Here is a 12,670-nt window from a genome sequence, read left to right on the forward strand (position 1 = left end):
TGAGTGAAGCCTCTGCATTATTAATGTGTTTTTCTTTCACTAACATCGCATAAAGGAATATAACACTCTTAATTCAAAATGAGATGGTTATTTCGTTCATAATAAGTAGTATAATCTGCGAGTCATCCATCTTGGACAATACTGTCAGTTAAAAGTATATCCTGTTAGCAGATCGCTGTGAATAATTCTCCACACTAAATATGAAAAGAGCATTCTTGTGATGCTTTGGGGCATAAACAGAAACACTGTGCATGGTACACGACATCTGATGATGGGAAAAAAATACACTCGACTTCAAAATGTCAAAGTAACCCTTTAAGGTACATTCAAATGAGACAATATTGAATCACTCATGAGACTTCAGCTTTATAAAATTGGCATTTAAGTTCACAATGACAAATGAATGGCACTGGAAAATGGAAAATACAGAATAAGAGAATTAAAAATGCACCATTAATATCATGAAAAACCCAGCCAGATGATTTGCTCTGTGGATTTCCAGACAGAAAGCCAGTTCTACAGCGTCCTCTGGTCTCAGAGTCCACTTGGTCCATTTTCAGTGTGACGAGAAGAATCCCGAGCTGCCACCACAAACTACCAGGAGAAATGACCAACCGCACTCCAAAAGAAAACTCATGGAGTCACCGAAAAATACAATTCACTTCAAAATGACAAAAGTGCTGATATGTCCCTGTGCCTTTCTTCGAGACTCGCGCGTCACGGAGCAGACGGGGAGCGAGTCAGACGGAAGAAGATGAGAGGAGTCTGATTAGGGCCGAGTACAGCTCGCTCCGCAGTCTGAATTACACATCACACCTGAGTAAAGAGGAGGTAACGTTGAAATCAAACGGGGGGGGGGTAAATAAATCCCTCAGTGGGAATGTTCAGTCTTGATGTGAAGTAGTGAAACTCAGACGGATTAATGGAAGACACCCAGGGTGAAAGCAATTCTTATTCGTCATTAACACAACAATGAAAAAACATGAACGCTTAGATTGGCATTTCTTTTTGTCTCCTTTGGTGGTAGATCAAAGTGACTTTTTTTTTTTCTTCCTTTTTTTTTTTTTTTTTTTGAGGACAACAAGCCAGTAAATTGTCTGTAAAATGACTTTAAACGACACAAACTGTAAACTCTGGTCTGTTGCTCCTTCTGGTTTGGCATGTGGTCCCTAACCTTGGGCTGATTTGAAAACACTGACCACAAACTGTAAAAATGATGCACAGTCCGCCCCGTCTGCACGACTTCATCTCTTGGCCGCTCCGGCTGATAGGAACCTGCCAGTCTCTGGGCAACTCTGGCATCAGTCATCCTTATCTGCTGATGTTTTTCTCTTCTTTTTTTTTTTTTCTTCTTTTTTTTTTCTTTTTCCTGGTTGTGAATAAACTCTCCAATCTCCGTTGGAGTCCGTGCTCAAAGTGGGCCACAGGGGAGGATTCAGAGTGCTCTCAGTACATGGCTGCACCTGCGCGCCGGTGTTCCTGTCCAGGGAAGTAGGCCTGCTAGAAGGTCACAGTTGCGGTGCTCTTGTTCCGAAAGGTCATAGTCTGGATGCTGGAGAGGATTTTCCTCTGATGCCCGGCCAAGGTCACTCCCATGTGCAGCAGGTCCCTGAACAGATTGGGGGGAAAAAACAAAAATCAAAACACTAATTGGATAGGAGATTAGGGGAAAAGTGAAAGTTAAGCATTTAATGGTTGAAATATTAACCAGATTCACTCAGACAATCCGCACTCCTCTTTTACTTAAATGGAGATTAAAACAATGTTTCAGCAAATCCTGATTTAGTTTGTTTGCAGTTTCCACTACTTCTCAAGTTACAAAGTTAGATCCTTGGTGTTTCATGTGAATGAATTACATACATTAGAGCCTGTCTCGGTTGAATGATTATTGATAATATCATGACTGGAACCAAAAGGCTTAACTCCTATTGTGCAAGTTACATCATTTTAAATCAAATGATGTGATTTGTTTTTATATATTTGCTTCTGTTGCTTCTTATTTTTTTGCTCTAAAACTTTTTTTTTTTACCATTCTAACTTCTAGTAAAGCAAAGGCTCAACTCCACTTTGAAAACTACAGATTAAGAGTTGGGTACTGACTGTGTGGTGATCTGAGCCAGCTGGTCCACGGAGTTGAAGCCGGCCTGCAGGAAGCTGTCCTCGTAGCGCTCCATCTTAATGGCCCTCAGCCATTCTCCTACTGAAGCGCACGGCGAGAGGGCTAAAGGTGCACGCTGGTCCAGCAGGGGGTAGGACGGCCTGGGGGGACAAAATGCAGGGACAAATGAATAACTGAAATACGCTGTCACCGAGACAACAGCGAGGAGCTTATACATGTCCTGCAGCAGCATTCCAGTTGACAGGCAGAGGTGTAATCTGGGGCTGAGTGAGTGACAGGGACAAACAATGGGACATGTCAGGGGTGGAGCGTCCTCTGCTGTATGTGGAGGAAGGGAAATGGGCCCAGCAAGTGGCTGACAGGTCCCAGCGGGACACTGAGGTGGTACATAGGAATGGGCAGTAGGAGGGTGATGTTTGCTGCAAGACTGTCACAACATTAAACGGACCACAGAGAAAGGGCCTTTACGCCTCTGTGTCCGCGTGCGTACCCAAACTAAATGTTTCGATTCATTGTCGTCACATCTGCTCACTCACCCCGCTCCCTCTTGAGCCACAATTTTCAGCGATGCAGGGTTGCGGATGAGTTTGTCCAGGGCGCTAACGAGGTCGGTGAAGCGAGGTCGTGCCGAGCGGTCCTTCTGCCAGCAGTCCAACATCAGCTGGTGCAGGTGGGTGGGGCAGTCGGGCGGCGGGGGCAGTCGGTAGTCCTGCTCTATGGCATTGATTACCTGACAAGGAAAGTGACGACCAGTCATACAAACACATTCCCCCAATGGTTTTTAGATCAATTCCGACTTGCTTGAGTGGCCAAGAATCTCGCAAAGGTTAAAAAAGAAAGAAAGAAAAAAAAACAAAACAACGACAACAACTGCACAAAATTACCCTGAACGGCTGTGTTGCTAGGCAATCACAGGATTACGATTAAGACTTAAGCACTTCATTGACAACCTGAACTGTCGAAGCGGCAGCTAACAAAACCTTTAAAAGCCTCGTACAGACTGACCCCACATTTCTATTTTTCATTTTTTGCTTAAACTTACGTCCTGGTTGCTCATGTCCCAGTAGGGCCGCTCTCCAAAAGACATGACCTCCCACATGACAATGCCATAGCTCCACACATCTGAGGCCGAGGTAAACTTTCTGAAGGCGATTGCCTCCGGAGCTGTCCAGCGGATTGGGATCTTCCCTCCCTGCACACAGAAGTAAACAGACAGGGCTCTGAGAATTGTGAAGCCAAGTAAGGAAAGACATTTTCACTGACAATATAATATTTTTAACAACTCTAAAGCAGGTGAGTGAATCGAATACCTTATCCTTTCTACAGCGACACTTTTATATTCAACTGGGAAAGGCAGTTATAACACAATATCACATTAATAACACGAATTATCTCTTCGGATTTCATTTGCGTTCCTTTGCATTAAACTTATTCCGTTGATAGTTAACCTCAACTACACATAAAAGGTGAGCCGTGCAGCCCCCAGGGGGCTGTTGGGAGTTAAAGGTCTTGATCAGGGACCTACAGCGGTAACATGAGTGCAAATCTCAAATCAGCGAGCCTCGGGTCACATAAAACGCAGATAATGTACCATAATTAACGCTTTCTGCGTGATTGCACTTATTGACTGAACTGCATTGATTTCTCTTTACATCCACACAATCTTAACGTAAACGTTTCTTCTTTCATTTAAGAAAAAAGCTCATTATCTCCGCCAAGGACGTTAAAAAAAAAAATCATCTTTCTGTAAGCAAGATTACGTCAAAACTACTGCACAGATTTAGCAAAAATTTTCACCACAGATAGAAATTAGGCCAAAAAAGATTCCCTTCAATTTAGGAGGTGATCTGGAAACATTTTGTTTTTTTTCTCAGTCCTGGTCAACCTTTGGCAGACGTCAGAAATTTCTGATTGCTCTTGTTATAGTTCTTTTAATATACATCTTAGAGGGGATATTTGATTTTTTTTTTTTTTGTAGATTATGAGCAACCGCCAGTAAAAGTAAATATTTTACAGTAAAACTGTAAAAGCTGCTCTGGGCCAGTGGTTCACTCTCAAGAGACTGTGTGTGCAGTTTGAATGTTCCCTCTGCAGGTCTGGTGCTTTTCTCTGGACGGTTCAGCTTTCTCCTGTAGCCCAAATGACATGCTTGTTGGGTTAATTGGTGCCTCTACAATGCCTGTAGGTGTGAAGGTGTGTGTGTGTGTGTGTGTGTGTGTGTGTGTGTGTGTGTGTGTGTGTGTGTGTGTGTGTGTGTGTGTGTGTGTGTGTGTGTGTGTGTGTGTGTGTGTGTGTTAGCACTGTGATGGACTGGCAGCCTGTCTGATGTGGAGCCTGCCTGTCGCTGAATGTCAGACCAGATCAGCTCTTGCCCCACTGTGACCCCCACGCTGGATAAAGCAGGTATAACAGATGGATGGTTTGTCGTTGCGGGCATGAAGAATAGAAGCACCAGGTCCTTCAATGGGATACTTTATTTTGGTACTTTAAAAATTAAGTTAGTGCTGATACTTTCCTTATGTCTTTCTCACACAATCACACAAACCCTCACATTGAATTCTTATGAACGATTTGTAAGAATAACATGCTCAATGCAGACATCCAGTCAAAGGATTTCTTTCTTAAGCATTAACTGAAGAGAGCCACTGTCTCACCAGAGAGCTGGTGTAGGTCGGGTCAGAGGAGTTCTCCTGCAGGAAGCGAGACAAGCCGAAGTCAGACACCTTGCACACCAGGTTGCTGTTGATCAGGATGTTCCGGGCAGCCAGGTCTCGGTGGACGTAGCTCATCTCTGCCAGGTATTTCATGCCCGAGGCTATGCCGCGCAGCATACCCACCAGCTGGATGGGTGTGAACTGGCTGTCGTTCAGCTGTGGAGGGGCAAGAAGAAGCAGTTTAGTCGGAGGATGAGTGACACGGTGGCGTGTTTCAGGGTGCGAGTGGTGCAGTGTCACACTGACCCGCAGGAAAGAGTCCAGAGCTCCGTTCTCCATAAACTCTGTGAGGATCATGACTGGACAGCTGGCTGTGATGATGCCCTCCAGGTGGATGATATTGGGGTGCTGGAATTGTCCCATGATGGATGCCTCAGACAGGAAATCCCGTCTCTGCTTATCTGTGTATCCGCCCTTCAAAGTCTTGATGGCCACGTAGTTTTCTTTTTTTCCTGGGACCCTCAGCCGTCCTCGACACACCTCCCCAAACTCGCCTGCAGCGTGCACACACATAAACACACATTAGCGCTGTTCTCTGCCACATTATGAGGATGACTGTTGTGTTTAACAAATGCAAAGCTTGCTTGCAGCTAGTGCTGCCCTTTGGTTTGAATGAGGGCCACTAATATTGGCAACATATTTATCAGTTAATTGCTTTATTTCCGCAGCCATATTGAATTTTGCCTGATAAAGACGATTCCAGACAATGGCTTTAATTGACACTAAATCAATTTAGCTGTGTAAATGAAATACATTTTAATACTGTTAGCTTTACCAGAGAGGGGAAAAAAAAAACCTCGCTCACAGAAACGGATGTCCAAAACAAAGTTAAGACATTAAATAATTATGGGAAAGGCGTATATCTGGGGCTTACCGGCACCGATAACCTCCTCTATCTTGACGAAGGAAACATCGATTTCCTTAGCAAATTCTCGCACTGCCTCATTCGGGTCCTCGTAGGTGAAAGGGTCGATATAAACCTTGACCCCTGTGAGAGAAAGACAAACAGAGTCGTGGGAAAGGAAAGAGCAGAAATGTTAGAGAGGCAGCAGAAGCAAGGAGCCCCGTCACATTCAAAATGAATTCCCCAACGTGAAACGAGTTGTAAATCACAGCTGAGGCTTTTGCATGAATGTCCTTGATCCGTTACCTTGGCCGATGAGGTACTGGCTGTTTTTGTCACTCAGCTCCGGGTCCTTTATTCGGCTGTGTCGGCTGCAGGTAGCGAAAGATCAGAATAAATGCAAGGAGATTAGGATGGCAGAGCAGTTATCAGAAGAATGGATGTTTGATTTGATTTTTTTTTGTGTGTTCCTGATGCTTTATCAGGCCAATGTGATGCAAATCAATAATATAACAATGTGTGGGTTCCGATGCAATAACGTGGGGCCTCACGGATAAGAATGAGACTTTAAGGGAAGATAAAACACAAGCTAAAAATCTCCCATCATAAGACTTTTTTTATCTAACGTTTCAAGAGAAGCTCTGGGAAGCTACCGCCAATTGTAAAGTATGATAATCCACTGGCGCCTTGAGGGAGCACGCCGCTATCTCGGCCCCATTTTAGTCACAGGTCGAAGGTCAGCTCGTGTGCGGACAGCAGCCCTCAAAGCAACAGAGATGCAGTAACTTCAAGGACACTCTGTTCACTATACACCTTCATTATTTCTCTTTTTTTTTTTTTTTTGACACAGTAACTGCTGTTTGTGAAACGCTCCTGCCGGCCTTCAGGAATCCTCAGCGATCCTAAAACACACAATAGACGATGGCCCGTGGAAACGGTTGGATACCTGTGCCAACCCCTATGGTTTTGCTCTTTGACACGAGCAGCTCCATTATAATTCTGCTGGCGCAAACTCATCCCTACAAGACTGTAACAACCCTGTAGCTACTGGATCTCTGCCTTACTCCATCTCTCTCTCTCTCGCTCGCTCTCTCTCTCTCTTCGCTCCCACCTCATAAGCCTAAAATAGCAATAACGCACCACCCTCAGTTAGTGGCAGATCTGGGCCTCAGTCGCTGGTTGTGTGTGCCTATGTGCTTGTGTGCATGTGTGTGTGTGTGTGCGTGTCACAAGGTCACAGCTATTGTTCTCCTGTCCTGTGGAAACAGGGTTGGGACGCCTGCATCCTGTCTTTCCCTGCCCTCTACCTCTATCGTCATCTCTTTCTCTCCCGATGCATGCACTTTCCCTCTCTCTCTTTCGGTGATGGCATCCAACACTATTTACTCAAACAATGACGCCTAAGGAAAATGTTCTAATGAGCAGGATAGCTTTTAGCTGTGTAAGCAGAAGAAATCATAAGCATCGCTTTGTGTCTGCACTGCTTCTTACAAAGAAAAAAAGAGGTGTGGGTAACAGAGTGCAAATCCACTGTTGATAAGATATGATTTGTATAAACAAAAGAACAAAGTGGTGCAAAACTGTAAAATTGGGGTCACGGTTGTTATTGGTTTTCAATCCCCCCGTTTTTTTCTGCTCTCTATTTCCTGTTATTTTGTCAGCTCCCCCACTCATTGCAGATTCATCTTTTTTTTCTGCCTCTCTTCCTTTTCCCTCGTTCTCACCGTATGCAGTAGGCGGCCACAAAGACGAAAGTGACAAGCAGCAGCATCCCGACAGCGATAAGGATGCCAGGTACCAAGAACTGGGAGGCAGAGTCGTGTCCTGAGAGAGACGACAAACACAAAAAAAAGAGAGAGAAAGAGAGAGGGAGAAAAAAGGAAAAGAGGTGAGAGGCACAAAAGTTAGAGCGGTGCGACGAGAGGAGCCATGACAGGAGGTTTACATTGGTAGTTAAGAAAAGTATGAGAGAGGGGGAAAAAAAAAAGACATGACGGGAATATATAATACTAAAGCGTCTCTATACAAGGACACTAACTTCACACAAGGACATTGGCAATAAATTCATAACAAGAAACTGTGCAGGGATTTATTATGCAGAAAAGAATATAAAAGAATTTCCCAATGGAAATGAAAAAAAATGAAATAAAAAATGGAGTAATGTGTGCCGACTTGTGTTGAAGAGAAAAAACCAAGAGCTTTTCTCACCATCAGGCAGCGTGCGGAAAACAGCGGCAGGGCTGAAGCTGCCGTAACCGGCCATGGTGCGCGCCCGAACCTGCACCTCATACTGGGTGGCTCTGCGGAGGTCTGTGAGCACAGCCTGGTTTCTCTTACTCTCCGTATAGTGGCACTGGTCCTCGCTACGTTGATCCTGCAAAAGTAGAGAACAAGATGAACTGTGAATAAAACAGGAATACGGGCAGGAAATTACAGAAATCAAAAGTAAAAAATGCAAAGGTTCACTTAAGCTACAATTCCAGAGATGACCCGTTCAGCATCTTGCATTAAAATGTCCTGAACTAAACCTGACGCTTCATTCACTGAGATAAATACACCAAAAGCATGTAAAGTACTGCATTAAGGATTTATATATATGAGGCAGACAGAAATATACACCCAATAACACTGAAGGCTGTTTGAGACATGAACAGGAAAAACTGCAGTATCAGTCTCATACAGTCATATCCTCAACCTGATTTAATGCAATATATCATTTAAACTGTCCAAATGCTAACTTAACATTTGTTTAGATATATAGAGAAGATTTCTTTTCACTACGAAGGAGTTGCACATTTTCTCCAGCACCGTGCCACACCCTGTTCACCACATCTGCATTGTGACAAGAAAGCCTTTGAATCCGGAGCCATTGTACGACATGCAAGTGAGAGTCTGAGGAGAGAAAAGAGAGCAGAGAGCAGAGGGATGTTGAAAAGAGGCTCTCACCTTCTCACAGTAACGCAGCTGATACTGCAGGACGGTGTAGTGTGGCTGGGCTGGGACTGACCACTGCAGAGTCAGGCTGCTCTCAGTGGAGTCACTCTTCCGAATCACAGACACCAGCGACGGCACTGCACAGATGGCAGCAGAATTATAAATAACACCTGAAATTCAGACTATTTATACCCGTCTTCCTCCTCTCCTTCACCTCTTACCGTTATGGCTCGTGGTGATGTTGACACTTTCACTGGCAGGGTCCTTGGTGCTGAGCCGAGACACTCCGTTAAGTGCCTGAATGGTGAAGGTGTATGTGGTGTGTGGCAACAGGCCCCACACCTCCACGCGGCGCCCCAGCAGGTCGTCCGCCGCGGGCCGATAGCTCACGCTGTCTCCACAGGGGATACACGCTCCTTTGGGTGAGCGGCACACGGAGCAACTGACGGCGTAGGTCAGGTCTGTTCTGCCGCCGTTGTCCAGAGGCTCGTTCCACTCCAGGCTGAGCGTGGTGTCGTTGATCTGTGGGATGATGCTGCGCGGGGCTGAGGGGGTTTCTGCAACGACAAAACATTTTCTAAGCTTAAACAAAGTTCACTTTGTCTGTATTACAGGTATGGTGAATCAGTAGTGTCATTCAAGCTCCTGTAAACAAGGAAACAAATCTAATTACACAACGCACATTTTAGTCCTGTGGTTTTCAGTCACTCCTCCACTGCTGCTTTGTTTGACAGACGCACAGCACACTGCCTCTGCTAATAACAGACCAGTGAGCTAAAACCAAAGATCAAAGATTTTTATGTTTCATTCAACGCTTACAATTAGTTTAACAAGTCTCTTATCACAACATTTTGTATTCCTCAAAAATGTACCCTGTACAGTGTTGGGGTGGTTAAGTTGTTTGCCTCATAGCAAGCTTGTTGCCGGTTCAAATCCAGGTTGGACTGGCGGGCCTCTCTATGTGAAGTTTGCATGTTCTCCCCGCGCATACATGGAAATTCTCCGGGTAGTCTTGTTTCCTCCGAAAGTCCAAAAACATGCATTTGAGGTTTTTTGGTTAGTCTAAATTGTCCACAAGTGCATTAGATGTGAAACATGCATGCAAGCAAAATGTCTGTATGTTTAAAAGAATACATTTTCTATAGAGATCAGGAAAAACAAGACAATAAAGTACACCTCTAGTTTTCATGTAAAAAAGGGTTGATTCACCTGCTTTGTTTTTTTTTACATGGGCCACCATAGCAAGTCAATGACACTTGCACTGTGATTAGTCCTTCAGCAACCCGGATTCGAAGGTCAATATCTCATTTTTCATGTACTATTCAATATTATCGACTTCAGTGTTATTGAAATTGATAAAACGGTATGTGAAAAGCAATAAACATAACATTTAACAAGTGTAAGTTGTTATTTATTTCTCCTTTCTTGCTATTGATAAATCATTAATCTTCACGTCTCCCCACATCACCTTTAACAGTTCAGCAGAATCAAACTTCATCATTTCTAAAACACAAAAGTGGGACATATATTAGTAGTTTTTATAATATACAGTGTCAGAACAGCTATGGTTTACCAGCTTTATTAGGAGGAAAATCCAGATAAACCATCACAAATCCAATTCAAAAGATAGTATTCTTATGAATTTATTATAGTGGTATATGCAGAGAGTGACTTTAAAATGATACATTTATTTAAAAACAATCATCTAGTAATAAAAAAAGACTGATAAAAATAAGCATACAGGTAGGGAATAGTAGTAATAATAGAAAGTCTGATACAATACAGAGGATCATGTCATATAAAAACCGAACTAAACCAACATTTTTTTGAAGCTGCACCTTAATATTGATTCCACAGACACGACCGTGGGATGTTCTCATCCGACTCTTTAAACAGCTCATATCTCCCCTAACTGTCAAACTACTTCCTCCTTTATATGTTGTTTCCCTGATCCTGGGAGCAGTCAGATTCAAGTGCTGCGGTTTTCTAAATCAGCCCCACTGATTCAGCAATGTCATTTCCGTAACATTACCTTTTCTGTTTTCCCTGTGACTAAATACCTTCAGAAAGCACCGGGAGTTTCTCTCCAAACCAAACGCTGTCACATTATTCAGTGAGGAATGTCGACCCATATTTCATTCTTCAGGTGTCACGCAGCACCGGTATAATCACAGTGTACGAAAGCTCTCTGCTGATCTCTGCTGTCTGGTTTTTACTGCAGCTTTACCTCTCCATGACCCACACAGACCATTTATTTATGATGCATATAAGCTAAAGACATTTTATTCGGTCTCCATGTGCAGTCACGAAGCAGAACAATGCTCTTGCAGTGGCTTTGCGTCACAGCGGGAGCACATGTGTTGCAGAATTTAACTGGTGCAATTACGTTTGTCTAAAACGAGATGATAATGATCACCGTCTGAAAATTGTAAGAAGATAGCTATTGCCTCAAGCCAAGCATAACTAAACAGCAAGACCACTCAGGCACTGTGAATGAGTTTCTGTTCCTGCCAAGGAGACAGAGCTTTGTCACTGAGCCTGCAGCTAACTTAAGTGCTAATGGTGTTCTCATTGGAAAACCAAGTGGGGCAGCATCACACTCAATCTGGGCACATATGAATTCTGATTTCCACGTTTGGAAATAGGGAGTTTTTAGAGGCGTCACATTTGAAGTCTTTGCAATCAGAAGTCACGTCATTAAAAACCACCAAGGATGTCAAGAGTAATGCGGAACCTTTATTTTCAGGGGAAAAAGGTCTGCGCCATTCACAGATGGCGTGGCCGGGTTGAAATTTTGCATACAAATTGAAAATATGTGACGTGCAAGATTGCACAGGCAATTCAGTTCAAAAATAGAACATATAACAGGAATTGCCTAATTAAGTGATTAATAATTAAGATAAAGCCTTTGTAATTAGAGTTATCGCGAATAAAAAAATTGGAGGATGCAATTGCAAGTTGGTATTTATATCACACCTGCAGAGAGCAGACGCTGTCAAGAGTTTCATATTGTTTCACCTCCTCTCCACGGCCATTGAAAAAGAGTGCTCCTAATTAAAAAGTCCCTCCCATTTACACATCCAAAGTGTGGCTGAATTGAAATTCCTGAATCTGCATGGAGGTGTCACTTCAGACAGTCAATGACTACTTCAGTTGAGAAAAAGAGTCCCGCACCCCCCAGAAAAACCTGTCACAAAAGACATGCATGTCAAAGCCAAGCAGCAGGACAAAAAGACCGCAAAGCAGCTTAGAGGAGCCGGGCTAAATGACACCAGAGGAGAGGAGAGAAAAAGGAAAAAAACAAAAAAACTCGAGAGATGTTAAACAGACTGAAGACGAGCACAAGAAAATAATGAAGGGAAGTTTGCTTCTGCTACCGTGTGGCACCTCTGTGTTTGCCTGTGGATCAGTGAGCGTTAAGGAATTCTCATTAAGTAACATATTTTTCGTAATGACCCAATTACTAGATACGACGGCTCAGGTCATGAGTTCCATCACAGGCCAAACACAGAGACGAAATCTCTCCTTGTATGATCCACCAAACTATCTCTCTTAATCATACCGGACAGAACCAGTACAAAGGATGGAACTGTGTCACTTCTTTCACACTATATATTGCCGATGCCCACATGTTGAGCTTTTTCAGACTTTTGTCAGCTGAGTCACTAGTTAAGGGTTTGTTCACTCCTCATATCATTTAGATTATTCACTGTAAAGACTACCTGAAGAATCAAGATGGAATTGTTGATGCATTTGGAGGACACGTATAAAATGTGAAAAACAATAAATGGTTAAAAAAGGAAAAAAAAATAAATAAATACAGAAAAGACAAAAATAGAAATATTACAACAAATAAGAATAAAACAGAAAGCATTCATATAGTTGTGGAGACGATTTCTTTCTTTATACTGCTGAATGCGCAAGCTGTTTGATTTCTCCACATATTTATGATGTTTTTGCGGACATCAATACACATCGCATCACCTATTTATCATGTCTGCTGCTGTCTGCATTTTATCAGTATATCCCAGCTGTTTATATGCCCAGACCTCTTGTTGC

General features: G+C 43.3%; 1 protein-coding gene across 1 annotated transcript in view; it reads right to left on the bottom strand.

The window, feature by feature from the left end:
* Positions 1-303: 303 nt before the first annotated feature.
* Positions 304-12,670, bottom strand: part of LOC308121510 (ephrin type-B receptor 4a-like) — a 44,241-nt gene continuing 31,874 nt past the window's right edge. The window contains exons 6-17 of the mRNA XM_080482772.1: positions 8,833-9,168; positions 8,624-8,748; positions 7,886-8,051; positions 7,402-7,501; positions 5,984-6,048; positions 5,708-5,821; positions 5,080-5,327; positions 4,774-4,989; positions 3,162-3,311; positions 2,656-2,849; positions 2,101-2,259; positions 304-1,609 (exon numbers count right to left, since the gene is read on the bottom strand). Of these exons, the coding sequence (XP_080338898.1) occupies positions 1,501-1,609; positions 2,101-2,259; positions 2,656-2,849; positions 3,162-3,311; positions 4,774-4,989; positions 5,080-5,327; positions 5,708-5,821; positions 5,984-6,048; positions 7,402-7,501; positions 7,886-8,051; positions 8,624-8,748; positions 8,833-9,168 (1,982 nt within the window). The 3' untranslated portion in view covers positions 304-1,500. The remainder of the gene's footprint in view (positions 1,610-2,100; positions 2,260-2,655; positions 2,850-3,161; positions 3,312-4,773; positions 4,990-5,079; positions 5,328-5,707; positions 5,822-5,983; positions 6,049-7,401; positions 7,502-7,885; positions 8,052-8,623; positions 8,749-8,832; positions 9,169-12,670) is intronic.

Source organism: Lipophrys pholis (assembly GCF_963383615.2).
Source record: "Lipophrys pholis genome assembly, chromosome: 16".
Classification (NCBI taxonomy): Eukaryota; Metazoa; Chordata; class Actinopteri; order Blenniiformes; family Blenniidae; genus Lipophrys; species Lipophrys pholis.